The sequence below is a fragment of the Mesocricetus auratus genome, unplaced genomic scaffold, assembly GCF_017639785.1.
Source record: "Mesocricetus auratus isolate SY011 unplaced genomic scaffold, BCM_Maur_2.0 Super-Scaffold_100007, whole genome shotgun sequence".
NCBI classification, from domain to species: domain Eukaryota; kingdom Metazoa; phylum Chordata; class Mammalia; order Rodentia; family Cricetidae; genus Mesocricetus; species Mesocricetus auratus.
In genome coordinates, this window is record NW_024429191.1 from 50,048,020 (window position 1) to 50,073,084 (window position 25,065).

General features: G+C 42.7%; 1 protein-coding gene and 1 pseudogene across 6 annotated transcripts in view; both read right to left on the bottom strand.

The window, feature by feature from the left end:
- Positions 1 to 25,065, bottom strand: part of LOC106020915 (NACHT, LRR and PYD domains-containing protein 1a-like) — a 56,204-nt gene that overhangs the window by 1,525 nt on the left and 29,614 nt on the right. For 5 of the 6 annotated variants that reach the window (XM_040749059.1, XM_040749058.1, XM_040749057.1 and 2 more), the window contains exons 5-11: positions 18,419 to 18,757; positions 12,166 to 12,265; positions 9,190 to 9,413; positions 4,397 to 4,659; positions 3,809 to 3,934; positions 2,724 to 2,865; positions 227 to 271 (exon numbers count right to left, since the gene is read on the bottom strand). In XM_040749059.1, coding sequence (XP_040604993.1) covers positions 227 to 271; positions 2,724 to 2,865; positions 3,809 to 3,934; positions 4,397 to 4,659; positions 9,190 to 9,413; positions 12,166 to 12,265; positions 18,419 to 18,757 — 1,239 coding nt within the window. Of the gene's footprint in view, positions 1 to 226; positions 272 to 2,723; positions 3,094 to 3,808; positions 3,935 to 4,396; positions 4,660 to 9,189; positions 9,414 to 12,165; positions 12,266 to 18,418; positions 18,758 to 25,065 lie in introns of those variants that run through there. The other variant, XM_040749060.1, reaches the window with a different exon arrangement.
- Positions 14,687 to 18,193, bottom strand: LOC121132741 (annotated as a pseudogene).

Sequence of the window (25,065 nt, forward strand, 5' to 3'; positions counted from 1 at the left end):
TGTTCTTGGTGGGGTGTTCATTTTGGGAGTGGGTGGAAGTATTTCCAAATTGGAGGCAGCAAGGGGTATGAGAGGAACTCTGCCCTGGGCATTCACCTCTCCTACTTGTCCTGGTGAGGTTTGCAAAGTGAGACTCCCCCTTTCTCACTGCCCTTCTCTCAAGGATCTGATGATCTACTAGCAGAATACAGAATACTATTGGCTTATCTGTCCATATAGTTGTTACCTTTGTGGGTTTCATGGATCGTGGGTGGTGCAGGTCTGAGGTCCCCTGGAAGAAAGGAGAGATGGTGCATCTGTATGATGCCTGTCACCAACACTCAGTATCTTTGTGACTCCCCCTCTCCTGTGCCTGAGATTTTGAGAATGAGCTTCAGAAATTCTCATATAATCATGAAAATGAACGTTTCCGGACTGATCAAGACCCCCTGAATGTGGGTGTCAGTGAGGAGGCCTAGGTAATCTATTGAGCCTTGGGCAGTAGATCAGTACTCATCCCGAGTATACACACGGACTTTGGACTCCCATCCAACAATGTGAGATGCACTCTCACCCTGAACTCTTGGGGGAGGGTCTAGGCCCTGCCCTGGATGAAATGACAGACTATGGATACTCCCATGGAGGGCCTCCCCCTCCCTGGGGAAATGAGGGGATATTGGGGGGGTTTGGGGGAGGGCACGGGAGGAGGGGAGGGAAAGGGAGAGGGACCTGGAACTGACTTGTGAAGCAACCTTGTTTCTAATCTAAATTTAAACTGAAAAAAAAAAACAAAAAAGTAAAGCAAGTACATAAAGGAAGAAAACTACAATGAAGATCTGCAGAAATAGATGTAAATTATAACTCATTTTTTATGAGACCCACATTCTATTAAAACTGAATTAATATCACTTATCATTAACAAAGAGCTGTGAGAAAAAAATGAACGTTTTCTTACTAACAGGGAATCTAAGCGCCAAGCCTATTATCATTGAGAGAGAAGGTATTTGCTTGAGCAATAGACATTTATCCCACATGATCACAGCCTCAATTTATCCTAGACTGTGTTCCCTGTGAAGAACTAACCAAGTCCTTTGTTGGCTTAAATCATTTGACATTGGATTCTGGGTGTAAAACTATTTTCTTGTCTTTGTTTGGCCTCGTACACCCACATGCCACAATGTGTGTTCTTGATTTGAGGGCAGAATCAATATGAAGCAAGACTGAAATCATGGGGACAGTGAGTGCATTTTAGCATCAAGTATACTTCAGCTCATGTATAAGCCCCAGGGCTTTGAGAAGACAAGACTCTAAATTCACTGTGCTATAACAGTTTAGGAAAGTCATCCCAAAGATCCAGTTTGTAGTATTGGAAGCCCTGGTTCCATTTGTATGAAGGAAGGATGATATTTCTTACACTCTATGCTAGCTGGACCATCTTGGTGCATCCATACTTGTAGATAAACTGGAGCATCTAATGAAGAAAGTTATTGAGTGGCAATGAATTTAAAAATCTTTGGGGACAAAGAGTGGCATGATTATAGTCTTCCATATTTTAATTCTTTCCCTCTTGGAAGGGAATAGATCTTAATGAGTCTCAAAGAATAGAATTAACAAAATCATGGGAAGATATTGGCTAATAAAGAAAAATTGCAACATTGCCCCTAAGCTAAGGATCACACTATGAGGTGGGTATGAACAGTATTTAACCTTTCCACTAATCCTACCAGTTATTCATTCTGATCTTCAATTTACAGTTGAGGAAGGTCACACTCAAATGAGGTAAGTCATTTTCCAAGACTGGTTGAAGAGTAAATGCTGGAGTGAGATTCAAATTCTGGCCTGATGTTGGGTCAGGTCAGTTCTCCACTGGTGGCTCATTCAGGCAAAGGCTGAGCAAAGCCTATTATTTAACCACATGTGTAGTCTGTTTCTAGAAGCTCAGAAGTAGGAATCACCACTGTTTGACAGCTGACTAGGGATGGGCATCTCCAGATACTCTGATAAGGGGAACTTGGTTTTGGCATTGTGGTTGTTAGACTAAGACTGTACTGTTATTTCACTTAAGAAAGAGGAGCCAGTGTTTATCCCTAGTGCACAAATGGACTTTGGGAGCCCATTCCCTATGGAGTGCAGATACACGAAAGAGGGCCTAGGCCCTTCCCCAAATGATGTGACAGACTTTGATAATCCCCCTTGGTAGATCTCACTATCCCTGGGAGTGGGTGGGGGTGGGTTGGAGGGTCTATGGGGGGTATGGGAGGATGGGAGGGCAAGGGAATGGGGGGGATTGATATGTAAAATAAGATTGTCTCTAGAATAAAAAGAGAGAAAAAAAGAAATTTTCATTCTTTGGTTTTCTCTTGTCCTTAAAAGCTTGAAAATATGAACGAACTACTAGCCAACAATAAAATAAATAAAAATACAAAATTTTGGGACAGAAATATACCCATGGAAATGAAAACACTCCATAAGAAAAACTTGAAGATATATATGAAAGGAAGTAATTGAAGAAGGCCTTAGAAGATGAAAAGACATTCCTTGTTCCATGCTCATTGTTTGGAAGAATTAAAATTGTGAAAATAGCCACCCTATTAAAAACATAGCACATAATCAGTGCAGTCCCAATCAAAAATCCACATAACTAATCTGGCTATTTCATGACACCAAGAATTAATGACATACACCTTTACCCACTCATTGCCTTTCTTCAACCTTTTGGGTACCTGGATCTCAAGTAATTTTACCTGGTTTCAGCAAGGCTTCCCAAATGAGATTCTTATGCTTCTTGTCTCTGATTTGCAGATTAATTTCTGAACCCATGTGACCAACGTGGATCTCAGAGAAGAGCTGGGATTCCCCAGGGCTCCTGTAGCAGAGCTCTAGTTCCTGGACAGTGAAGAAGAGGGAGAGGGGGAAGGGGAGGGGAAGGGAAAGGGATGGGGAGAGAAAGAGAGAGAGGGAGAAATTGTGTGAGAAGCCTCTACTCACATGAACAAGTGCTTTTCACACCCCATACTTTCTTGATCTTGTACACCACATGAGACTCTGGCTGTCTTTTGCACTGAGGTAATGCACAGCCTTTGAATGCACACCGTTACTCAGAAGGTTGGAACACTGTGGAAGAGGACACAGAAAGAATGTAGCAGCAGAAGATATGGAAAATGCTTATGGACCCAGGGGTGACCCCCACCTCGCTGGTTATTTTCTCATCACTCTGACAAAAATGTGACAAGAAGCAACTAAGGAAGTAAATTATGTTGTTAAGTTTTATGGTGGGGAAGATACATAAGCTGGGGCTCCATTCTTGGTGGCAGCAGTTTGTGGCACAGCTTGTTATAACCCAGAGGATCAGGAATCCAAGTCTGAGGTGCAGAGCAGGACATGGCTGTAGCCACCCAAGGCCTATCACTAGTGATCTGCCTCTGTTGGTCAGGCCTCACATATTTGTTTCCACAACTCCCTGAATACTATCACTAACTAGTATTCAACTGTTAGCATTTATACCAGCAGGAGACATTTCAGATTCAAACCATGAAGAGGGTGAGCTCATCCTGAAGGTCCTGCTCATGCGTCTTCAGCCAGGGCTTGCTGTCCATGTTTTGTCCCCTCTCTGTTCCAAATGAATCTAATTCCTCAAATCCCCTGGCCATCTGTATTCCTGTGTGGTCCCTTAAGTTGCTTTCCCCCTAACTGGGATGTATTCTTACTCATCCCAAATCCCAGTAGTTTTCTCCCCAATCTCAGTTTTCTGCGAAGCCCTGTACCTGCCCCACAGGTTTCTCAAGTCTGGCATCTGACCCTGAAGAGTAGCAAACACCTGGATGCTCACCTTTGGGATGATTTTCAGCTCTTTGGATGCAGACACAATGTAGCGTGAGCCCACATAAAGACAGTCTACTGGGGGTGGCTTGTGTATTCGAACAAACTGAAACTTCATTTCCTCTTCATCAATGGCCTAGGGAACATTGCTGACAGCGATTAGGTAGATTTCTGATCTACAACATCTATCTGGTCTGAATAAGGTGAGGTGGTTGATCACTACATTTGTGGGTGATTGGTACCTTCTGCCTTGTGTTCTGCCACACGGGCTGTTAGAAATTGGACTCTTTAATGGTCATTGTGGGAACAGGGTCATTGCCATAGAAGAAGGGATTCTGTTACATGTAGGATATAGAGAATTCCCATCTTTCTGATTGACAAGAAAGTGGCTGTGCAGAGATAAAGGAGCAGTAAAGGCAGTTGGGGGAGACTCTGGTGTAAGGGGGGCAGGAAGAAAGCATAATTATAAACACCAGTGTTCTCTTTATAGAACTGCTTACCCACTCCATGTGGGGAATTTCTCCAAGGGGCTCCCCAGCTGCATCTCAGGTTCTCTGTCTACCCACCCTGGCCCCACTTTTGTGGTCCTCAGCATCACCTTCCGGATGGTGCAGTCGTTGGGGATCAGGTACAGATGAAGGGTGACCTCCTTGAGATTGAGGTGGTAGTAGATCAGTGTGATGGAAGTGATGGGGATGAAGTGTCCAATAGTAGGGATCATTCTCACTAGAATTCCCACGGGGGAGAAGCTTGGGTTTTCCAGTACTGCATAGTGCTGCTCCACCCTGGCTGGAGTTTCTAGGATCATCCCTTCTTCTTGAAAGTGAGCCACATGGAACAAGGAGGTGTCCACTTTTCCCTCTGTGAAAGAGCAGATTCAAAGGTACAGAGTTAGTGTTTCCATTGATCCATGCTTGGCTGGAAAAATAGCACCCTAGGGTTTAGAATGACTGTGGTGCTTTGAATGGGAAAGGCCAGTATAGTTGGTGGGACTATTTGGGAAGAAGTAGGAGGTGTGGCTCTTTTGGAGGAGGTGTGTCACTTAAGTTGGTTTCAATATTTCAAAATATTGTGCTGTTTCCATTTTCCATTCTCTCTCCTCCTTGCAGATAAAGATATAAGCTCTCAGCTACTGTTCCAGTGCCAAATCTTCCTGCTCCCTGCCATGCTCCTTACCAGGATGGTTGTGGACTCACCCTCTGAATCCGCAATCCCCAATAAAATATTTCTTCTGTAAGTTCCTTGGTCATGATGTTTTTGTTAGCATTTACTTATATTTTGATGGTTATGAGAAAACCAGTGAACAAAAAAAACCCTTAAGTTTTATTTATAGTCCCCAGTGAGAACAAAGAAGACCAATTGACCATTTCTTCACCATTAATTCACTGGGAAGGTGAGTGTGACCTGCTGCCAGTGGTGACTCTTGCTGAGTGCGTCTCATTGGAGCAGCTTTGTTTTGACCCAGTCTAGCTTCTGGGGGAGCATTCACAGTAGACTGGAGGTTCTTGATGATCTCATTCATGATGCTAAAAAGAATATAGCCTCAGAGGCTATTGTCAGTGAGGTGTTGTCATTTCAAGCCTTGGTGTCTCAGGATTGGCAGTGTCCACTAATATGTTGTTGCAGAATGGAGTTTGGCGTTATGAAAGAGACTACAGGGTACCTATCTTTGTCCACTGAAGACAATGCTAGATGCATCCATGGAATGGTTAATGTGAAATGTGACCTCAATGAAATCTGGATTCACCTTTGATGCAGGCCTTAGGACATGATAGAAGATTATGTTGATTGGGTTAATAATTTTTGAGGACCTACCCTCTGTTCAATCCATGGACTAAGATTTAGATCTGTGTGAGGTGGAGGACACCAGCATTCTCTCTTCTCTGCTCCTGCCTTGTGGTTTGCCACACAGGCTGTTAGAAATTGGACTCTTTAATGGTCATTGTGGGAACAGGGTCCCTGCCATAGAGGAAGGGATTTTGTTACATGTAGGATATAGAGAATTGTTGACACAAGTTTATCAGGCACTATAAGCTCCATGTTCATACTTCCAAGTCATGATGATCTGCTCCTTTGAACTGTGAGGTTAAATAAATCTTTTCTCTCTGAAGTTTCTTTGATCAGGTATTTTGTTTGAGCTATAAATAAAGCAAATTGAATAGAAAATTTATACCAGGAGTTGGGTTATTGCTATAATCAACCTGTTCATATGGTTCATAGGCCTTTTGAAGTGTTTTGCATCTGGAATATGGAAGGGTTTGGTATTTAGGGCTTTTCTATGCTGAGAGCAGAGATCATGGGGGACATTCTGGTGAAAGCAGGGAGGACAAGAATGCTGAGAGGAAAGATGACACTTTCAAAGAGTAACAGTTTCTACTTGGAATAGTCAAAGGAACTATTCATGTGACAGTTTGGCTAAGAATATAGTTTCATTGTGTAAATGTCCTGAAGGTGAGTGAAGTTGAATTTAAAGAAAAAAGACTAATTTTGGCAGAAAAAGTTCCAAGACAGGAAACATTCACCTTGATTAAGAAAAAAATCAGTTGTAATTTTTAGAGATCAGCATCACAGAACTGAAAGCTACATGGTACTGTGGCAATAGGAAAGTTGTCTTGAGGGCAACATCTCGTCCTTCACAGGCTTAATCTTGTGAAGATCCAAATTGAGTTAAAGGCAGAAAGCCTTAAGTGATGGTGTTCCCTGTTCCTCAAATGTAAACACCCAAGGATGTGTTTCTCCATTGTCAGCACATATTACAACTGCTGTCCAAGTCAGGGATGAGAGGTAACATATTTTTTTCAGATGGAGCTCCCAGCACTAAAATGTCTCCTGTGTGCCTGTTTGGGGACTTGAAACCCTTCCTTTACCTACGTCAGCTTCAGCCCCAACTCCAGATCTGGCACTAATCCATTCTTTGTGCTTTGCCAACTTTGACAGGATCTAGGAAGATGCTGTACCTGTTCATCTTCCCTTCTTACTAAGATAAATGCTAGTCCTGACCTTCCCAGGACTTGAGGGGAATGTGGGGTGCTGGAGTTTTCATTGTTAAATTGTAAGTTTACAAAAACATTTAAAACACCAAGTTCTTTCATTTCTTTATCAGTTTAGGTTTTTGATACAGGACACTACTACGTATTTGTTGATGTAAATCATAATTCTCCTGCCTTAGCCTTCCAGTTCTGGCATTACATGCCTGCGCCACCACCGGGCCCTGTGACTGTCCTTCCTACATGTATTACTGCTTCCATGCTCTGTAACACAATCATTTTCTTTCAACATTCCAGTGGGGCAACCGTCTGATCTGAGAGTGGGAGTAAGAAACGGAAAAGGCGGTGACCTGCAGAGAAGAAGCTTGAGTGGTGACTGGGGCAAGTGTTGTTGGGGAGACCAGGAACTCTGTGTGGATCTGCTGGATTGGCCTCATTAGACACACTAGGAAGGCACCACCTGGGGAACAGTGCTCCTGGGTCAGTGTCAAGAGCTCGGGGCCTTGAGTGTTTGTGGATGTTACTATTGTTTATGTTTGTTTTGTTTTTTCAACTGAGTCCCCCTTGGCTTCTTCATCTTCAGTTTTTCTCTTTGTGTGCTTTCCATTAAATATGACTACTTTTAACCTAGAGGATGCTTAACTTGTTTTCTATTCATTGTTCTTCAACTGGCTGGAGCAGCCCATGCTTCTGTTTTACCTCTCATGACTTCTTCAGCTGTTGGGTCTCACCTCTTATGGCTGCTCATCACCTTTATACCCTGAGCAAGCACCATCTTCAGTTGATGTGAGGTGGATCCTCCTGGTCTCTATGGTAGGCTTACTCCTGAACTCTTTGAGGCAAGAAAGAAGTCAGTCTCAGTAGCCAGTTGTACAAAACCTGCTTCCTTGTGGTTGCTGTTGTTCCCCCCCGCTTTTTAGGCAGTTGGGCTGTATAGTTTAGCCTGCCCTTCAATTCTAAATTATCCTGTCTTAACTTCCACAGAGCTGTAGTAATGGCTTTCTATATGAGACATTTCACTGGTAGCCTTGCATTTATTAAAATATCTTCTGAAAGACTTTGGAGATGACTGAGGTTGGGCTACTCTGTGAGCCTCCCTCTTTTCTTAGGAAGGCCCTCTTCCGTGGCACCAGCACACAGATGGAATCTATTGATGTCATTTTCTCCCTCCTGCAGCAGTGTAATAGCTTACAGTGTTGGTAGACCATGGATACCCAATGATCTTGTTAGTTTCCTCAGTCTTCCTTTTGCATCAGTATGTTCATATTGCACTATTTATTCTTGGTTTCCAGCTGAGTTCTTGAGAGACATTGTGTTTAAAAAGCACTTAATAGTTTTGTGCATGGCAATAGACATGGATCTATCTGCAGTCTTCTACATGCCAGCATCCAGTTATGCCAGCACCATTTGTTGAAATTGCCTTCCTTTTTCCATTGTATAATTTTAGCTTCCTTGTCAAAAACCAAGTGTTCATACATGTGTGGGTTAATATCAGTGTTTTCAATTGGATTCCATTGGTCTACCTGTCTATTTTTGTGCCAATACCAAGCTGTTTTCACGACTATAGCTCTATAATAGAGCTTGCAGTCAGGGATGGTGATTCCTCCGGACACTCTGGAAACAGGGTTGTTTTGGCTATCTTGGGTCTTTTGTTTTTCCATATAAAGTTGAGAATTGTTCTTTCAAGGTCTGTGAGGAATTGTGCTGGGATTATGATGCTGATTGCATTGAATTTGTAGATTTCTTTTGGCATGCGACTGATCCAGACCCCCTGAATGTGGATGTCAGTGAGAAGGCCTAGGCAATCTATGGTGCTTTGGGTAGTAGTAGATTAGTATATATCCCTGGCACACAAATGGACTTTGGGCACCTATCGCACAATGGGGAATGCTCTCTCAATCTGGACACTTGGGGGAGGGTGCAGACCCTCCCAGGAAAGAAATGACAGACTTTAGAGATCCCCCATGGAGTGCCTCATCCTCCCTGGGTGAACAGAGTGGGGACTAGGTGGGGGACTGGGAGGCTAGTGGGGGAGGAGCAGGCATGGAGGGGAGAGAGAGGGAGCTGGGACTGACATGTGAAGCAAGCTTGTTTCTAACTTAAATATAAAATAAAAAAGCACTCAATGGATGTCAGTTAATACTGTTGCAAGACATCACTTTCCACTTAGGGAACTTTATGTAAAATAGAAATAAAGTCAAAAGTCTGGGAGACACATGCTTCAAAAAGATGCATCAGATAAGCAGGGAAGACAAAACATCTCAGTGCCTACCTCTGTAATCTGTTCTGCCTCACCTAGGACATCATAGACCTTTCCTTATCACCCACCATCCTACACTGTCCTATATGACCTGTCATCTCCTCCCATTATCACCACCCTCCTCCCTATCCTTCTCTGGGTTACCTTGGAGAGGCACAAAATGAGGGAGGTACACAGTAGCCACAGCTCCCTGCTCAGCTTTGATGTCAAACAGAGGCCCAGCCACTATGTGACTGTTCAGCAAGGGAGTCTCATACAGGTATTGACTCCAGGTACAGAATTCAATCTTGATTGTCACTGCCTTTGTCACCACAAAGCAGAGTCCTATGTTGGGACAGTGGTAGGAACCAGCCATAGGGAATTGAACTCTAGAAGAGAGAGAGGCAGACATAAGTGAACACCAGCTCTGCTCATCTGCTGAGTTCAGACCCAGTGCAGGGCTGGGGACACTGCAGACTTCAGCCAGATGACTCTGAGTTCTGGTTCCTCTGCTGTCTATAGGAAGATCATTAAGTAAGTGTTTGAACCCCCAAATCTGTTTCCCCATATGTACATAGGGGTAATGACAGCACCATCTCATAGACCTGTGAGTAATGAGTGATCTAGAGCAAACCTACAGGTAACACACACCTGGAGCAGTTAGCTATTCCTATAATGATGATGAGTGTGATGAAATAGTGTGTGTGTGTGTGTGTGTATGTGTGTGTGTTGTATGTGTGAAGTTCTGGGGATCAAGCTAAGACCTTGTACACAGTAGGTAAGATTCTACAACTGACATTCATCTTCAGGGTTTTGTGTTTATATTGTTACAGAGTACATTTCCCAAAAATAAGGGCACATCTGCTAATATTAGTGATAGAGCCTTGGCCTTGACACAGTGCTTCATCAAGATCTTCAGTGATTTTCTCAAGGCTTCTTGTTTGGTGACAGGTGGGTGGACAAGTGTCATTTCCTATTTGAGTAAGTTAAAGTGGCAATTTCTCTAGCTGAGACAGTGACTGTGATAGTGTTGAAGGAGTGTAACAGGTTATGGAAGATAACATGACTGTGTATATAATCACTCATTATTCATGGTACTTTAATTCTTGAAGGCCAGTGTTGCTGTAAGCATCCTCATGCTCTTTGCTTCTAGTGGATTCTTGGCACACAGTGGCAGTTAGTGAAGTAGGAGTGCAGAGATTTAAGGAAAATCGAAGAGACAGAAGAAACAAAATATAATGAGGGGAAGATGCCATTTACACCATGAATAAAATAACCAGCAGAAAGTCCACATTTCAGAAAATGAGCAAAGTTGAGCACAGACTGTAGATGGAATGAAGGAAACACGTCACCTCTGTTGATGTGGTAATGGTGAGTTGGTCATAGTAGACGAGGTCTTGTCTTAATAACGGGGCAGAGGGGACTAGTGAAATGTTTGGGGGTGAAGTCACCTAATGTCCTGGAACCACAATACCATGACAGTGATGACAAAGGAGAAATGTGAGTAGTTGAAACAAATTTGGAAAAAAATGACTGCTGGATGTAGAAGACTGCAGATAGATCCATGTCTATCGCCATGCACAAAACTTAAGTCCAAAATGATCAAAGAACTCAACATAAATCCAGCCACACTGAACCTGTTAGAAGAGAAAGTGGGAGGTACTCTTGAAAGAATTGGTACAGGAGCCTGCTTCCTGAACATCACACCAGTAGCACAAACACTGAGATCAATTAATAAATGGGACCACCTGACACTGAGAAGCTTCTGTAAGGCAAAGGACAAAGTGAGCAATACAGAAAGGCAACCCACAGATTGGGAAAAGATATTCACTAATCCCACGTCTGACAGAGGATTGATCTCCAAAATTTACAAAGAACTCAAAAAGTAAGTCTCCCAAACACCAAAGGATCCAATTAAAAAGTGGGGTTCTGAACTAAATAGAGAATTCTCAATAGAGGACTCCAAAATGGTTGAGCGACACTTGAGAAAGTGCTCAACATCCTTAGCCATTAGGGAAATGCAAATCAAAACAACTTTGAGATATCATCTTACTCCTGTCAGAATGGCTAAAACCAAAACCACCAAATGACAGCTTATGCTGGAGAGGATGTGGAGAAAGGGGAATACTTATCCATTGCTGGTAGGAGTGCAAACTTGTATAGCCACTTTGGAAATCAGTATGGAGATTCCTCAGAAAAATGGGAATCAGTCTACCACAAGACCCAGCAATTCCACTCTTAGGCATATACCCAAAATATAGCAATTCATACAACAAGGATGTCTGTTCCACTATGTTCATAGCAGCATTATTTGTAATATCCAGAACCTGGAAGCAACCTAGATGCCTCACAACTGAAGAGTGGATAGAGAAAATGTGGTACATTTACACAATGGAGAGCTACTCAGCGGAAAAAAAAACAGTGGAGTCTTGAAATTTGCAGGCAAATGATGGCACTAGAAGAAATCATCCTGAGTGAAGTCACAAAAAGACAAACATTGTATGTACTCACTCATATATGGATTTTAGACATGGATCAGGGGAGTCTCAGCCTATAATCCCAGTGCCAGTAAGTCTTGGAAACAGGGAGGTTCCCAAGAGATATGCATGGTACCCCAGAGAAGTGGAATGAGACAAGCTCTCTTGAGTAGGTTGGGAACATGGGGGGAAGAGGAGAGGGAATCAGGTAAAAGAGAGGGGGAGAAGAGGAGGGGAGAAGAAGACATGGGGGAGCAGGAAGATTGAGTTGGAGGAAGAATAGAGGAGATCAGGATGAGAGATACCATAATAGATGGAGTCATTATAGGTTTGAGGAGAGAGATGACACTAGTGAGATTTCCAGAGATCTATAAGGATAGCACCAACTGGCAAACTAAGCAATAGCGGAGAGACTACATTAATAGCTCCTCCGTGATGATGCTGGAGTTGAGTCATTGGTCAGGTAAGTTTTTGTGCTCTCCAGTTTTGTAAATGTCTGAATTTTTTATGTAAAAGACCCCTATCTTTATAGCACCCAAAGTTTGTATTCCAGTCCTAGCCTTGCCTCTGGCACTGGTGATGGTATAAGACAGGGTAGAGACTAGGTGAAAAGTGTGGCTAGTGTGCTGGGGAAAGTCACCTTTTCCAGGCAGAGCTCACTCACCGGTACAGGTTCCTCTCTCTGTCAACCACCTCAGTAGCCACAGGCCCTGTAGGGCCCCAGAAGTCATCGTCAGTCCCCCGTGGTTCTGTGTGCCTGTGTCCTGGAGAGTCAGGAGAAGATGGATGGAAGGTCTTTAGCGATGCAAGTTGTGGGCCCACTACTCTAAGAAGCTCATCTCCCCAGCTTTCCTCAATAGTGGACCATAGCTGAATTCATTTCCTTCATTTCCACATTTTCCAGCCTAGGCTTAAGGTGAAGGTACATCTGCAGTTTTTATCACTGTTCCTCAGACTACCAGCATGATTATATATATATATATATGTATATATATATTTATTGTCTTCCTACCCTTCTTTCTGACCAACCATCCCATCATAATACCTGCCTCCACACCACCCCATTTGTTTTATTGTCTTTTTCTGTGCTTTTTGAGCAACTATCCCACCATAATACTTTCTCCCAAGCCAGCCTGTTTATTCTGAAAAAAATCATAAATTAGGGAGGAAAGATGGATCGTAAGTGAACTCATTAGTGTTGATTCTTTTTTTTCTTCCCACACTTCAGATATTTATAGATGTCTTACTCTGTGCTAGACCTGCTTTTTGGGTTGAGAATAAAGGGTAAGTTCACAAATGCAACTGTCTTCATGCAGTCTATGGGATAATCAACTAGATTCTCTGAGCTTTGGCTTTCCCATCTGTAATTTGAGGGCTGTGGTCATGGAGGCCATAGAGTAATGGGGGATATTACAGAGAGTGGAATAACTGTCTGATCCTGACAGATCTCATTAGCCCCCACCATTGCAGTCCAGATAACACGATTCTGTAAGTCCTGAGATTCTGGTTCTGAAGTGGTAGTTTTGGGATGCCTTAGTCACCTGTTCCCAAGCCTGGAAATCTCAGGCATATTTTGTACTATCTTCCAGATATCATCAGTAACAATAAGCCTTGTTTGTGGCTACTGTCTGGATGATTTTAGTGTCCACTGAAACTTATGATGAAAATAGTGTTGAAACTCACTTGCCATTGTAGCAGTATGGGGAAAAGGGTCTAGTGTGGGTATTTTAAGTTATGGGGGCAGTCCCCTTATTAACTGATCAATAGTTTTTTTTCTAGCAACGGGCAAGCTGTTACTGGAAAGGGTTCCCGTTCTCTTCTGCAGGCCCCTGCTTGCTTGTATACTTTTTTTGTTTTCTTTTTTTTGTATTAATTTATTTTTACATCCCAATCCAAGTTTTCTGTCCCTTCTCTCCTCTTCCACTCCCTCCTTCCTCCCCTCTGCTCTTCAGAGAGGGTAAGGCCTCTTTAGGAAGTCTACTAAGTCTGTCCCATCATCTCGTTGAGGCAGGACCAAGGCACCTCTCCACCCCCACACCCCTGTGTCTAGGCTGGATATCTCTCTATATAGAATGGACTCCACTAAGTCAGTTTGTGCCTTAGCGTTTGATTTTGGACCCACTGCCATTGACCTCATATATTGTCCCAGTCACACCATTGTCACCTATATTAAGGGAGTCTAGTTCGGTCTTAGGCAGGTTCCCCATTTGTCAGACCTGAGTCAGTGCTCTCTCACTAGCTCAGGTCACCTGATTCTATGGGTTCTCCCATCATAGTTGTAACTCCTTTGTTCATATTATCATTCTTCTCTCACTTCTGTTTTACTCCAGGAACTTGGCCCATTGGTTAATTGTGGATTTCTGCATCTGCTTCCATTTGTTTCTGGAAGAGGGTTCTAGCTTCTCTGGGGTTGTGAATTGCAGGCTGGGTATCTCCTGTTTTATGTATGGTTTCCACTTATGAGTGAGTACATACTATATTTGTCTTTCTGGTTTTGGGTTACCTCACTCAGGATGTTTTTTTCTAGTTCTGTTCATTTGCCTGAGAATTTTAGGATGTCATTGTTTCTTACTGCTGAGTAGTACTCCGTTGTGTAAATATACCACATTTTCTTTATCCATTCTTCAGGTGAGGGGCATCTAGGCTGTTTCCAAGATCTGACTATTACAAATAATGTTGCTATGAACATAGTTGAGCAAATGTCCTCATGGTGTGAATGTACTTCTTTTGGATATATGCCCAAGAGTGGTATTGCAAGATCTTGAGGTAGTTGATCCCTAATTTTCTGAGAAATCACCATACTGATTTCCACAGCTGCTATACAAGTTTGCCACTTCCACCAGCAATGGAGAAGTGTTCCCCTTTCTCCACATCCTCTCCAGCATAAGAAGTCATTGGTGTTTTTGATCTTAGCCATTCTGTCAGGTGTAAGATAGAAATTCAAAGTGGTTTTGATTTGCATTTCCCTGATGATCAAGGATGTTGAGCATTTCCTTAAGAATTCTCTGTTTAGATCTGTAACCCATTTTTTTTTCAAGAGACAGAGCAGGCCAAACCCTAGTTTATTTCAGTGTCAGCAACAGCTTAGCCAAGAAAAAAATGAACTCTACCCAGGGCTACAGAAGTCTCTACAGCAAGGCGAAGGGCTCAGCCACCAGGGATGCATGGCAGGCACTGCCAGGGTATTAAGCTAGGAAGCAGCAGGCGGTGGGGTGAGGGCCAGGCTTCACTTCTGGGCAGGCATCGATAGCCTGACCCTGCTCAAGCCTCTCTTCCATCTCAATGAGTAGCTTCACTCCATCCACCACCATTTGCACCAGCTTCATCTCTGAGAAGTCCAAGTGGTCCGAGTCGGAGGCATGGTGACCACAGCGGTGTCCACATCACCTGTGCCTCGCTTCTGAAACTGCAATCGTTTGAGCACCTCCGAGAACTTCTCGTGCTTCCCTGGTGGGACAGCTTGATGTGCACACCTGCCGGCAGTCTGGTGCCCAGGTTGGATGGACACGTGAGGATGTAGTCCAGGTGAGGGTTCCACATGAACCCGTAGTTCTTAGACTCGAAGAGAGTTTAAATCTGGGTGAGGCCAGCGCAGAATTGGGTGAACACTTCCTTCTTGTTGCTCCGCTTCTGCATGGAGATGACCGGCAGATGGTTCTCCTCGTTGACCCACACCAGGAAAGTCTTGTTATCATTGTGTCATATGCTGCGAGCATCCGGCCAGTCAGAGGCCATGCCGGAGACCAGCAGCAGAGGCAGCACAGGCTTGACGAAGAGGAAGTGGTCGTCAATGAGTTGCTGTTGCTCTGCTTCTGTCATACTCTTGAGCGCGTGGTACCTGCCCCACAAGTCTCTGTTCAGACTGAACTTCTATTGCCAGCTTCTCGTGCCCCGTGACTGCAGTGTGGGATGGGGGCGGGAGGTGGGAGAAAGAAGCCATGAATGGTGCGACCTCTGTGCACGCTTGAGCTCAGCACATAGTTGGGGTCCAGGTCATTACAGCCCTGAAGGATGTCTGGATTGAGGTCGGTCTTGTGCTCATCGCTGGAGGACTGGTAGCTGCCGTGCCGGTCCTTAACGATGGGGTCAAAGAGGTGGTCCTTGAACACTCCTCTTCGCCTGCCAACGCACCCACCGGCATGATGTACGGGTGGCCGGGAATGTCTATGCCAGTCTGAATGGCGTGGTCCAATGTAAAGCCGCTTGGCATGCACTTGGCACAGAGCTCGGCGTACAGCTCGGGGGTCAGCAACTTGGCCATATGGTTGTTATGGCTGGTTAGATCAGGGAACTCATCCTCAGCCCTGACACGCAGCTTCTGCTTATTATGGCTGTTGGAGAAGGGTATGACGGTAGGTGGGATGCTATCTGCTCCTTCGGGGTGAGTTTGCTTCTTTTTGTTCTAGTGCTTTCAGTTCTGTTAATTCACTAGGGTGAGATTTTTCCAGCTTTTTATGTAGGCATTTAGTGCTATGAATTTTCCTCTCAGCACTGCTTTCATTGTGTCCCATAAGTTTGGGTATGTTGTGCAATCATTTTCATTAAATTTTAGGAAGTCTTTTATTTCTTTCTTTATTTCTTCCTTGACCCAGTGGCGGTTCAGTTGATCATTGTTCAATTTCCATGTGTTTGTGGGCTTTCTGAAATTAATTTTGCTGTTGAATTCTAACGTTAAGCTGATAGGATACAGGGGTTTATTCCAATTTTTTTGTATCTGTTGAGGTACTGAGTATGTGATGTATTCTATCAGGTGCTGAAAAGAAAGTATATTCTTTTGTGTTTGTGTGGAATGTTCTATAGATGTCATAACCTCTGTTAGTTCCCTTATTTCTTTGTTAAGCTTCTGTCTGGTAGATCTGTCCAGTGGTGAGAATTGGGGTGTTGAAGTCTCCCCCTATAAGTGTGTGGGGTTTATCTGTGATTTGAGTTTTAGAAATGTTTCCTAAAGAATGTGGGTGCCTTTGTATTTGGTGCATAGATGTTCAGAATTGAGACTACATCTTGATGGACTTTTCCTGTGATGGATATGAAATGACCTTCATCTCTTTTGATTAATTTTAGTTTGAAGTCTAATTTGTTAGATATAAGGATAGCTACACCAGCATGTTTCTTAGGTTCATTTGATTGGAAAATCTTTTCCCAACCTTTTACTTGGAGGTAGAATCTGTCTGTGTTTCTTGTATACAGCAGAAGGATGGGTTTTGTTTTTGTATTCAATTTGTTAGCTTGTGTGTTTTTATAGGTGAATTAAGACCATTTATATTAATGGATATTAATGACCAGTGATTGCTAGTTCCTGTTATTTTTGTTTTTGTTGTTGGTGATGGCATTGTGTGTTCAATTCCCTTCTTTGGGGTTTGCTGCTTTGGGGTTTCTGTGTTCTTGTGGACATAGGTGATTTCCTTGGGTTGGCATTTTCCTTCTAGTACTTCCTATAGGGCTGGGTTTGTGGTTACATATTGTTTAAATTTGTTTTTATCATGGAATATCTTGTTTTCTCCATCTATGGTTATTGAAAGCTTTGCTGGGTAAAGAAGTCTGGGCTGGCATCCGTGGTTGCTTAGTATTTGCATAACAGATAAGAAGGACCTTCTGACTTGTTTCCATTGAGAAGTCAGGTGTATTTCTGATAGGTCTGCCTTTATATGTTACCTGGCCTTTTTCCTTTGCCGCTTTTAATACTTTTTTTTATTCTGTATGTTTATTGTTTTGATTTTTTGGGGGTCCAGTCTATTTGGTGTTCTGTATGCCTCTTGTATTTTCACTGGAATGTACTTCTTTAGGTTGGGGACGTTTTCTTCTATGATTTTGTTAAATATATTTTCCATGCCTTTGAGTTGAACTTCTTCTCCTTCTTCTATTCCCATTACTGTTAGGTTCAGGGATTTCATTGGGTCCTAGATTTCTTGCATGTTTTGTGTTAAGAATTTGTTGGATTTAAACATTTCTTTGACTGATAAATTTATTTCCTCCAAATTATTCTCATTGCCTGAAATTGTCTCTTCCATCTATTATATTCTGTTGTTTATGCTTGCATTTGTGGGTCCTTTCATTTACCCAGATTATCCATTTCCAGAATTCCCTTGGTTTGTGTTTTATTTATTGCCTCCATTTCAGATTTCATGTCTTGAATCGTTTACTTGTTTGATTGCTCTTTCTTGGTTTTCTTTAAGGGATTTGCTGATATCTTCCAGTTATTTTGTCTTTTCCTCCATTTCTTTAAGAGAATTTTAATTTCCTCTTTAAGGGCCTCAATCATCCTCCTAAAGTTATTTTTAGGTAATTTTCATCTACTTCATTTGTATTGGGTTTTGCTGTTGTAGCACCACTAGTTATTGCTCTTTATATTGTTAAGTATGTTCTTACCTTGTTGTCTACCCATCTCTTCCTCTAATAAGTGTAAGTTGATCTTGTGATTCAGGGATTCTTTCTTTCTCCAATTGGTATAGTTGGGGGCTGTGGCTTCGTTCTTCTCTTAATCAGGCACAAGAAGAGCAGAGCTTCTGGTGAATGATGTTCCTGGGGGTAGTGGGCCCAATGCTCAGGTGGTCACTCCTGGGGGTACAGATGGGGTTACAGCTCTGGTGGATGCTCTTCCTGTTGGAAGTGTAGATGGCGCTGAGGGTCCAGTAGTCAATGTAGTATTGGGGTATCTCCCACCAAGAAATGCCAGAGGATGCTGGCTGGGACATAGGTGCTCTTTCCTAGAGGAACTTTTTGCAATCATTTCTGGAAGCTACTGCTGGAAAACATTGCTGTTGCTTCACCCAGTGATCACACCTTGCTCCTTGGCCTGAGGCTGGGGCCTCCCTCTGCTGCTGCTTCTGGGCTGGGATTTGGACCTGCCACAACACTGCTCTGGGCCTGAAGCTCTGGTCTCCCTCTGATGCTGCTTGGGGCCTGAAGTTCAAACTTACCTCTGACTCTGCTCCTGGGTCTGAGGCTTGTGGCTCCTTTGATGCTGCTCCAGGCCTGAAGCTCCAGTCTTTCTCTGACACTGCTTCCAGGCTGAGATTCGGCTCTCTCCCTGACTCTGCTCCAGGCCTGAAGCTCTGGTCTCCCACTGAGACTGCTTCCAGGCTCTGATGCTGCTCTCACGTATGAGGCTAGTGTCTCCCTTGATGCTACTCCGGGCCTTAAGCTCCAGCCTCCCTCTGGCACTGCTGCTCCAGGCCTGAAGCTTGGGCCTTCCCCTAGTGCTCTTTTCTTAAGCAGAGCAGTTGTAGTCTTTGCTCTTGGATTTCCAGACTTCAGAGCTATAATTAAATAGACAAATTCTAAAAACACAAACAAAAACCAAACAACCAACGAAACAACCAACCAAACAAAAACTAGTTAGAATGGTCCTATAGTCCTGCAATTCATCACTCAGAAGGGAGAATCAGAAGAATTAGGAGCTCAGGGCCAGCATTTTCATATGGTGAGTTTGGAAACATCCTAGGCTACACTCAGTCAGTCAGTCAGTCAAACAAACAAACAAACAAACAAACAAACAAGCAAACAAGAATAACAAAAGTTACCCGTCTCTGTTTCTTGTCCTGCCAATGGAAAACAAGCTAACACATTTGCTCTTGATGTAACCTGCTCTTCCATATACCACAGCACACTTTGCTGCCTTCCTCTGTCTTGCCCTACACCTTGCTCCTCCGGCAAGTGCAGCTTTGGAGTCTTATTTTCAGTTTTGTACCTGAATACAAGCCTCATCTCATCATCTTCTTTGGAAGGAACTCAGGATAAGACAGATAGGAGGATACCCCATTGACCAGAATCCAAGTTCATCCCTCAGCTCCTGCCAGTTGCCAAAAGTACAACACAGCTGTCTGTCCTGCCTTGGCGAAGGTGTTGGAGAAAATTTGGTGATAGCACAGAGTGTAGCATCAGTTTACACAATTAGCCCTTGAGAGACTGGCTTTAGGGCCAAATTGTCTGTGAAATCAAGATCTATAGATCTGCTCTCATTGTCTTCTGTAGGACATCTAACATCTCCTGAGTGCAGTAGGTTGCTCACTGATGTCTGTGGCCAAGGTCTGCCTGGCTCAGGCCATGTCTTCTCAGGCGCCAAGAGAGGGCTCAGCTCTTCCCAGGCTGTGCTGTCTAAGGTCTTCCAGCTGGGAGGTACGTGTTGCCTTGCACACATCTAAATCCTTTTCACTTTGGTCACACTTTAAAGCATCTGGGGCAGCAATTTAATGAGTCTGACAAAAAAGCACGTGGACTAGATTTGGATTCCAAGATCGCCTGTACATGATGCATTTTAATTTTGGCCCCTGCTATTCCATGCTCAGAAAGTTGAGTCAGGGGATCCACAGAGCAGGGTGGCTAGTTAGACTTGCTTTATGGACAAACTCTGGGAATGGTTGAGATTCTCAGCCTCAAAGAATATGAGAGCAACTGAGGAAGATTGCAGATATCAATTCAGGGTACACACAAGCACACACAATAGGCCCCCATATATGTATGTCCCAACATGCAAACATGCACACACACATGTATGCATATCATACATATACACATAGAAAGAAGAAAAAGCCAATAAAAACTCCACGGAAAATGGATAGAAATGGAACATATCCTATTTAGTGAAGTAGTCATGCCCAGAGAGACAGATGCTATATTTTCTGTCATATGTGGATCATATGACATATGATTATATATTATGTATATGATCAATTTATTTTGACTAGTATGTTTAATTTGTTATTTTTAAAGATTATTTTAGGTTAAATTTTGAGAATTTTCTCTCCATACCATATTTCATCATTTCCACCATTCTTAGTCTCCCTTTCAACTCCTCCTGTGTCCCCTCCTTCCCTCTCAAACTCAGTTTCTTCTTTAATGATCATTACATACATACATAACACACACACACACACTGTGCAGAGTCTATTTAGTGTTGCTGTTACATATTTAATGTTGACCCCCTTGGGACTAGATAACCTATGAAGGACTCATCTCTGGAGAAGACTGAGTCTTCCTCTGTTAATAGCCATTAATTGCCTGTAGCTTTTTATCTAGAAATGTGACCATGTGAATCAAAGTGAGGTGAAGTCTAAAAGGCCTTAAGGGTTGCAGACAGAGTAGAAACCTTATGCTGAAAAATTGTTTAAGTTAGGTTTAAGTGGTGCAAGGTTGAAGTGAGGATAGAGATTGTGTGACAGGGGAGAGGAGTGGGTGGCCATGGGTAAACCAAAACTAACAATGTATGATAGATTCTATGGAAACACACCACTTTGTAACTTAACCAAACTATAAATTAAGTAAATGTAGGCTAGTGAGTAATGAATGCACTGTGTTTTCTTCCTGTGACATGAGTTATTAAAGAGAAATCCCAATGCCAAACATGGAGTCCCTCCCTAAGAAGTACTCTTTAGGGAGGATGCAGAGACTCCAAAACAACAAAGCCTGTTGCTGCTGCTCTTGGTAGTCTACTGGAACTAGAGTTAAGACCCTCTTGCTGAAGACACAACATACTTTTGTTACAGGAATTAGAGACTCCAAGCTGGAACAGACATGAAGCTTCTTCCATGCTGGGTAACTAGCAGATACTATGAGGATACTGGGGGAGAAATCCACAATGATATTACCTAATGGTGACCATGAATGCTGCAATATTGACCTGCCAAGTGAGACTTGCTCACAGCTGCAATAATGACATGCAAGTCATAGGGTAGCCATCTACCTCCTTATTAGATTTGAGTTATTTCTAATTAGATTTGAATTTAACCGGAGAGAATTAATGCCTGTAAACTTGGTCTAAAACCCATGCTCAGGAGGTTATAACCCTTAGGGAAAGATCTAGTGCTATTTTGCTAAATGGGTATATTGTTAAACTGCCTTCTGAATATTTATGCTTATACCCATAGATTAATGCTTCTCTAAACTGTAGGTGTTTGGTTTCATGCAGAACTGTGGAAGAAATAAGGTCACTCCAGGGTGAATTTTGTCTTAGAAGTAGCAGGGGAAGCCGGGCATTGGTGGCGCACGCCTCTCATCCCAGCACTCTGAGGCAGAGGCAGGCGGATCTCTGTGAGTTGGAGGCCAGCCTAGTCTACAGATTGAGGAGTTCCAAGACAGCCTCCAAAACAATACAGAGAAACTCTGTCTCAAAAAACAAAAAAAAAAAAAAGAAGAAGTAGCAGGGGAGCCAGTTTATGGTGAACTGACTACAATTACTTGGCAAAAGACCTTTTTTTTTAGTTGTTATGCAATTTACACCCTAGCAAGTCAACTTCCTCATACTAAAACCTCTTGTCTGAAGTTCCCCTAAGGAAGCAATTCAAAGACTTCTCAGTCACATGGCATCTTGGTTTTCCAAGTTCTCTGACAACCAAGTTTTGTAGAGACTTTGAATTCTTTAGGAAGATATCAGGTAAGATTCAAACACTTCAAACTGAAGGTAGCCATTTCAGAAGTAACAGTCACAAAAGGCAGTTTAATGCTCACGTGCTAGCATTCTGGAACTCAAGTCAGCTGCAAAGCTCTGTTGGATTTCTCTATACATTCAACCTTGGCCAGAGAAGCTTCTCTCTGCAGTGGGCCACAATTAATATAGAGATGCACAGTCAAAATGCTGATTAGGCATCAGTTGAGTGCTTGGCTCTAAGTGGGATATCTAAGTGGGGTCATGAAGGCTCTGGGAACACTGTAAAAGAGGTGGAAGAAAGAATGAAAGAGCTGGAGGACAGGAAAGAGTGCTGTAATGTGTGTTTTTCTGGATGTTACATGACTGTTGTGCTCATGCACTCACTACAGATGCAGCTGTTTGTGCATGAATTGCACAACCAAACAAAGTCAGCCATTATTCTATCAGGCAGCACTAACTGGATTCAGAGGTTTTAAAGAACAACAAGGAAAACCAAACAAATCAACAATGACAACAACAAAAACAAAAAACAGAAAGGACAAGAAAATGGGAGCCAATGGTTGGGAGGGTGTCCTGGGAAAATGAGTAGAAGGGATTTGGGAGTGAATATTATCAAGCTACAGTGTATAAAGACATGAAGATTTTAAACAAACAAACAAACAAATAAATATATAAATAAATGTATTCTAGATCTGTATTCCCAACCACAGCACCTCTCCACTCTGCTCACTCCACAGCTGCTTGCCAGGGATGCTGATCTTCTAGACACTCTCCCTCTCCAGGGGACCACTATGAATGTATTAACTTATCCTGGTGTTCTGGATATATATATATATATATATATATATATATACATATATATATATATTTCTAACTTTCTGGAGTACTGGTCTCCCAATACTGATAAGTCTGTAGTTGCTTCCCAGGGACCATGGCCTCTTCCTAGTACCTCTTCCTTCTTTTCGGATTCTTTAGATCACAGACCCTCTGTACCAGGAACCCTATAGCCCAGTCATGTGGCACAGAACTGCAGATATGCTACATGCTGTTGTTGAATATCATTTTAAGATGCCTTACCTTTGTTTATGCTGTTTATGGAAAATAGCAAGGCAGGAGAAAGGATAGGTGGGGCTGGCAGGCAGAAAGAATGAATAGGAGGAGTATCTGGGAGAAAAAGATTGAGGAGTGAGAGAAGGAGGGGGAGGACTCAAGGGGCCAGCCACCCAGTTACACAGCCAGCAGCACACTAAGAAAGAAAGAATGAAAAATATACAAAAATAGAAAAAGATGGAGGGTTAATTTAAGAGTTTGTAGGATTTCTGCGATTTGTGTTGTTGTTGAATTCTAATTTTAAAGCATGGTGGTCTGATAAGATACAGGGGGTTATTTTGATTTTTTTTGTATCTGTGGAGGTTTGCTATATTTCCAACTATGTGGTCTATTTTAGAGAAGGTTCCAAAGACCCTGATATCAACCCACACCCCTTTGAATACCTGATTTTTGACAAAGAAGCTAAAACTATACAATGGATAAAAGAAAGCATCTTCAACAAATCGTGCTAGAGTAACTGGATGCTGGCATGTAAAAGACAGCAGATAGATCCATATCTATCACCATGCACAAAACTTAAGTCCAAATGGACCAAAGACTTCAACATCAATCCAGCCAACTGAACCTCTTGGAAGAGAAGGTGGGAAATACCCTTGAATGAATTGGTATAGGAGACTGCTTCCTGAACATAACACCAGTATCACAGACACTGAGATTGACAATTAATAAATGGGACCTTCTGAAACTGAGAAGCTTCTGCAAGGCAAAGGACACAGTCAGCAAGATGAAACAACAGTACGCAGAATGGGAAAAGATATTCACCAACCCCATATCTGACAGAGGGCTGATCTCCAAAATTTACAGAGAACTCAGGAAGCAAGTCTCCAAAACACCAAAGGATCCAATTAAAAATTTGGGGTGCAGAACTAAATAGAGAATTCTCAATAGAGGAGTCTAAAATGGCTGAGAAACATTTGAGAAAGTGCTTATCATCCTTACCCATCAGGGAAATGCACATCAAAACAACTCTGAGATACTACCTCACTCCCATCAGAATGGCTAAAATCAAAACCACTAATGACAATTTATGCTGGAGAGAATGTGGAGAAAGGGGAAAACTCCTTTACTGCTGGTGGGAATGCCAACTTGTGCAGCCACTGTGGAATTCAGTATGGCGTTTTCTCAGGAAAATGGAAGTCAGCCTACCACAACACCCAGCAATTCCACTCTTAGGCACATACCCAAATGATGTACACTCATACAATAAGGACATCTGCTCAACTATGTTCATATCAGCATTATTTGTAATAGCGAGAACCTGGAAACAACCTAGATGCCCCTTAACTGAAGAGTGTATAGAGAAAATGTGGTACATCTTCACAATGGAGTACTACTCAGCAGAAAAAATGGAATCTTGAAATCTGCAGGCAAATGGATGGCATTAGAAGAAACTATCCTGAGTGAGATAACCCAGTCACAAAAAGACAAACATGGTATGTACTCACTCATATATGGATTTTAGGCATGGAGCAGGGGATTACTAGCCTACAATCCCACCACCAGCGAGTCTGGGAAATGGGGATAACCCTAAGAGAGATATGCATGGTAACCTGGAGAAGGGGTTATGGGAAGAGATCTCCTAATTGGATTGGGAGCCCGGGGAGGGGAGGGGAGAGGAAGATGGGAGAAAGATTATATGACATACTCTGAAAATCCCTCATGGAAGGCCCTTATCCTCCCTGGGGATCTGAAGGGAGATGGTGTGGGATGGAGGGCTGGGAGGAATGGGGAGGGGAGGGAAAGGGAACTGAGAGTATATGTGTAAAAAGTTAAATAAAAAAATGGGACCAGGAAGCTGCTATCCTAGTACCTGACAAAATAAACTTCAAACTAGAATGAATCTAGAGAGATAAAATAAGGACACTCTAATCAAGGGAATAATTAGGCAAGAAAATATTAGAATCCTAAAAATATATGCACCAAACTGTGGTGCAACAAATTTTGTAAAAAGAGTAGTACTGGAATGAAAATGCAGACTAACAAAAACTAAGAATAGCAGGTGACATCATAGTCCACTTTCTCTAACACATAGCTCATTGGACAAAAAAAAATTAACAAAGAAATATCATAATTAAATAACATTGTGGATCA